This window comes from Neophocaena asiaeorientalis, unplaced genomic scaffold (genome assembly GCF_003031525.2).
Source record: "Neophocaena asiaeorientalis asiaeorientalis breed wild unplaced genomic scaffold, Neophocaena_asiaeorientalis_V1.1 scaffold134, whole genome shotgun sequence".
NCBI classification, from domain to species: Eukaryota; Metazoa; Chordata; class Mammalia; order Artiodactyla; family Phocoenidae; genus Neophocaena; species Neophocaena asiaeorientalis.
Window position 1 is genome coordinate 23,139,604 of NW_020185339.1, and position 4,957 is coordinate 23,144,560.

Consider the following 4,957-nt stretch of genomic DNA (forward strand, 5'->3'; position numbering starts at 1 on the left):
GCAGTAAATCCCGGCGTGGATCCCTGGATCGGCTGCCTAGGAAGAGGCCCTGAATCAGAGCCAGAAAAAACAAATTGAGAAATATATTGGGGGGCGGAGGGGTGACGAAAAAACTCACCCGAGAAAAATAATATTGGAAGTAGGGTCGTCGACTTTAGTTGGTGCTAACTGAGCATTCCATAACTATCCTGTAGTTTTTCTGCCGGCCTCACCCTTTGGATAGAGCATGAAGGGGATGGGACAGATTTGGGGTAGAAACAGGATTGGGATAGAGTTGGGTTGGGAGCCCTGGTCGGAAGGTGAGGGGTCCATGAAGCATAAAAGGGAGGAGCAGCGGCTGAGGCTCTGGGTGCAGCGCAGGGCCTGTGTTCACAAAGGTGCTAAGGAGCCCTGAGACTGAAGCACTGTTCCCGGAGAACTCCTACTTTCCTTCATCTCGGAGTTCTGGAGACTGGGGCCACCTCTGCACCTCTACGCGGCACTCTCTCTTTCTGCTCTTCAAGGCTGTCTGCTCCCTCTGCTGGTCTTTCTGTGACATGACACCTTCTTCGAGTCTGACTGGAGGCAGAGGAGACTGGGGGGGAAGTGAAGGAGTAGGAGGGTTAGGTCCCCCCACCAAAGCCCAGCTGGGAGCCCATGCAGGGGTTGCATAAGCCCAAAGAAACAGAGGGGCACACTGACAGAGGCTGCTGCTGCAGAGTGGTAGTGTCTGATAGGGGAGTGCCCTGTCCCTTTGGACTTGTGTTGCCATGGTTACCGGATGCAGGGGAAGGGGCAGCTATTTTAATCTCTCTGAACTTTCTTTATGAGAAAGGGGAGAAGGCATGGTGGGGGAAAGGAGCCCCTTCTTTTTCTGTCACCCCTCAGATAGCCCTCCCACATCCGAGCTCTGCTTCCAAGAACCACACCTCCTTGGGTCTGGAGAGTCAGTCAGTTAACTGTTCAGTGTGAGGGTCAAGGGGAAAGGTGAAGCTAGGAAGAGGTCTGAGGCCTGAAAAATATATGTATTAACTGTGGGAGGACAGATAAGGAGTCCTATTTTAGCCTCCCTCCCCCACATGACTTTGACCCAGACAGTTATACCCAGAGGGTCAGGCAAGATCAATGATAACTGGAGAAGAGACCTTACACATGCCCCTTCCAGGGAGCTCTTTTTTTTTTTTTTTAATTTATTTTTGGCTGTGTTGTGTCTTTGTTGCTGCTCTCAGGCTTTCTCTAGTTGCAGCAAGCAGGGGCTACTCTTCGTTGCAGTGCGCGGGCTTCTCATTGCAGTGGCTTCTCTTGTTGCGGAACACATGCTCTAAAAGCGCAGTCTTCAGTAGTTGTAGCACACGGGCTCAGTAGTTGTGGCACACGGGCTCTAGAGCACAGGATCAGTAGTTGTGGCGCACGGGCTTAGCTGCTCTGCGGCATGTGGGATCTTCCCAGACCCCACGGTATCAAACCCGTGTCCCCTGCATTGGCAGGTGGATTCTTAACCACTGCGCCACCAGGGAAGTCATAGGGGAGCTCTTTAGAGCGCATTGCTTTCTCCTCCCCACCCAGGACTCTAGATCAGCAATTCTCAAACAATTTGGCTTCAATGTCCCTTTACATTCTGAAAAATTACTGAGCTTTTGTTTATGTGATTTATATCAATTTACCATATTAGAAATTAAAACTGAAAAAAAAGTTTGTAACACAAGAATACACAAGCACACATCCCATTAACAAAGATGTCAGGAATGTGATGTAATCTCATGTCCTACAGTCTCTGGAAAACTCCACCGTAGGCTGTGGAGATATTGAAAATTAAAAAGGCATATAACATCTTAGTTTTATTATGAAAATCGTTTTGACTACATGAAAGGGTCTCAGAGACCTCCTGGAGGTTCCCAGGCCACACTCTGAGAACAATTGCTCTGGACCATCATCCCAGCCCTTCTTTATGACTCACACTTGTTGATTTTTTTTTCCTCATTTTTATTAAGAAAGTATAAACATTTGCCTCCCTGCTGGGTCCTGCCCCCCCCCGCAAGAAAAACCAGAGAACTTTTCAGGCTCAGCACTCCTCTCTCTGGACTCCCGTTTCTGGGGCTCTCCCAAACACCTCCCGTCAGCCCCTTTCCCAGCTCCCTCTTGAGCCTCCCTTCAAGCACTTCCACAGCCCTTACACTTGGCCAGCCTGTTTCCCCCAATCCCAAGCCCAATGGGCCCTTGGTCTGCTTCTTCCTTCCCTCACTTGAGGACTTTCCTCTGGAGAGACTAAGTGATTTTTCTCTGCCTTCTCCTTCCCACCCTCCCTCCCTCACCTCTGCCATCTTCTCAGATGGCTTAGGGTAGGAAATCATACTTTCTGGGTAGACTCCTTTAGAGGACACACTTTCCCCATCTCCCCACACATCAACCAGCCTGGGATGTGCCAGAGTCTGGACAAGAAAATGCCCATTTAGGTCCCAGAGGGGTCAACCCATTCATATTGCCAGGTGACCCACTGGATGAAGGTATGGGTCAGGAATCTGATGCCTCCAGACACAGATGCCCTTTGCCTAGGAACCCCTAGTTTGATCTCTTCACTCCAAACCCCCAGGTCCTCTCGCTAGCTGCAGCCACAGGCCTCTACCACCATATCTGGCACATCTGTCTTGACCACGTTGCCATCACGGTCAAGGTAGAGGAGAGAGAGAGGCCTTCGGGCAGTAGGGACACAACAGGAAGTACCCAAGGGCCAAGGGTTGTTGGCCTTGAGGAGGCTGAAGACAGCAGAATGGAAGGAGGCAGCAATGCCTGGGCTGCCAGCCAGGTGCGGGGGACACTGCCCACTGCAGTAATTCAGCTGGTACCCCTCAGGCTGCAGGATCCAGTCCCGCCATCCCAGTTCCTGGAAGTCTACATAATGGTCTCGCCTACAGCATAAGGGGGTTTCAGGCTCACAGCTGGGGGTCCTCCTCCTGGCCCGGCCTGCTCCAGGCTCTTTGGGACGGGTCTTCAGCTCCAGGAAGGGCCGCTGCTCTCCCGCTGTGTCCAGGAGCTGCTGAGTTTGGGGGGCAGCTGTGCTGTTGCCTTCTAACGGTCTGCAGTCCAGTTGGAGTCTCAAGACACCAGACTCCTCATGCCTCAAGCCACTAGAGGGCAGAGTCAGGGCGTGCCAGCCCGGGGCCGTCAGTTGGTGCTCAGCCAGGAGGACGTGGGACCCTCGGCGTCTCCTCCTAGGGCCCCATCGGAAAATCCTCAAGGAAAGAGTGCCAGGAAGGGTGGGGAGCACGTGCAGCCAGAGGCGAGCGTGGTACAGGTGGTGGGACCGTGGAGTGGACAGGTAGAAGGTGAGCGTGGAGCTGCAGGTGGAGGCGGAGGAGTCTACCGGGAAGATGGAGAAGGGATTGAGGACTGCAATCGGAGATGTGCTGTCCCCTGACGCTCCCGCAAACCCTGCCAGCTGCTCCCCCTAGCTCCCACCTTTAGAGGAAGCAGGGACTCCGAGGCCAGTCCTGCTCCAACTCTTCCTCTTCCTCCTGTGCCGCGCTCCCTCTGCTTCTGCTGTCATTCTCCCCTCCCTTCTCCCTTTCCCCGCCTGCTCTCTGCCTGTCTCTCCCTCACCCACCTGTGATGGCAGCAAAGCTGATGACCTGCTCCCCATTCGCTGGAACCGCACTTCCCCGCTGCAGTCTCCGGAGGGCTCTGGTCAGCGCTGCCTGGGGTAGAGGATGAGTTATTATGGGACGACCGGTCAGGTGTAGCCCTTCGAGGATCTGCTGCTTGGCTAGCTCAAGGACCAGAGCTCGTTCTGCTTGGGGTGCCAGTGTGGGGCCTCCACAGGAGGGACACACAGACCCTGCCCTCTGTGCCCACACCAGTGCCCACAGCAGCACCAGCTGGAGCTGGACATCAGAGACTCCCATGCTCCTGGTGAATGGCCCTGGGTCAGGTCGGGAGCCTCGGATGGCTGTAGCTTCTGTTGAGTCTGTTGAGTCTGGTTGCGTGGAGGCCAATAAGGGCACGGTGGCAGCAGACAGCAGTGCCACACCTACCCTTGGCCAAGGGTAGAGCCACCTGTCTTCTGTTGCCTGGGACTCAGAAAGGCAGACAGTGGACGGTCCGATGGGTAGCTGTGTTCAGTGTAGTCTGCCAGTTTGACCCTCACAGCTCATGTCTGGCTACTGACTGGGGCCTCTCTAGAGCCAGCAGCCTAGGGCTCCCTCACCTAGTGGTCAGCAGGCAGACCTACCCTCTGAGCCCCAGGATTGGCCAACTGTGCTGCCCATCAGGTCCCTGCAGGGGGTGGAGGTTCCCCCCTGGAGCTCAGGTTTCACCATCTGGCCCTGGTCACGGAGCTTGAGGCAGGGGTATGGGGGTGGGGGGGCTATGTGGACACGCATGATGCAAGAAGGAGGATGATTTCACATGCTCAGTCCCCAAGGTCTGGGGCTCGGGGGAGGGAACTCCATACGAGCAAGGTGGGAAGGGCAGTTTCCCCCATACCTACAGTCTGTCTAGGTTGCCCATCCACCACTACTGCAGCAGTTTCCACGAGGCAGCTGGGAATCCCAGTGGTTATTTCTCTGGGCTGGAAGGTGAACTCTGGTCTTTTTATTTCTAGCAATGGGGCTGGGACAGTGGTGAGAGGCTGGGGGTGGGAGGAACGGAGTCCTCTTGCCCAGGGCAAGGTGGCAGTGCCACGGGGCACAGAAGTCACCCCCTGACCTTGCCTGTGCTGACCGCCCAGAGTCCAGTTGGACTGGAGCACAGTGTGGACGAGGGCTGGAGCATTGGTGGGGGGGGGGTAGCATGTTACTGTGATGTCTGGGGAAACCTGGAGAGGTGGGGGTAGTGGTGATGCAATCTTACAGCAGGGCAGAGTCCATCAAGGATGGCAGAGGGGCATGGGAGTTGGAAGGGCCTGTCCCCAGCTGCTGGTTCTCTTTCAGGGCACTGTAAGAACTGCCTAGATTTGGGATATCCTAGAAGTGGTGCCAGCCTC

The 4,957-nt window shown here is 55.1% G+C and overlaps 1 protein-coding gene across 1 annotated transcript; it reads right to left on the reverse strand.

The window, feature by feature from the left end:
* Positions 1-2,578: 2,578 nt before the first annotated feature.
* INHBE (inhibin subunit beta E) lies at positions 2,579-4,153 on the reverse strand. Its single transcript, XM_024736388.1, has 2 exons — positions 3,581-4,153; positions 2,579-3,336 (listed from the first exon to the last, which is right to left on the reverse strand). Exons 1-2 carry the CDS (start codon positions 3,876-3,878, stop codon positions 2,579-2,581), a joined length of 1,056 nt encoding a protein of 351 aa, XP_024592156.1. The 5' UTR covers positions 3,879-4,153.
* Positions 4,154-4,957: the final 804 nt, after the last annotated feature.

What these genes read in the sequence shown, in the direction of transcription:
- INHBE (XM_024736388.1), bottom strand. Translation starts at nt 3,878, where the DNA reads ATGGGAGTCTCTGATGTCCAGCTCCAGCTGGTGCTGCTGTGGGCACTG. An exon ending in CAGCTTTGCTGCCATCACAG is followed by an intron (nt 3,337 to 3,580) that starts GTGGGTGAGGGA and finishes TCTTCCCGGTAG; the next exon opens with ACTCCTCCGCCTCCACCTGC.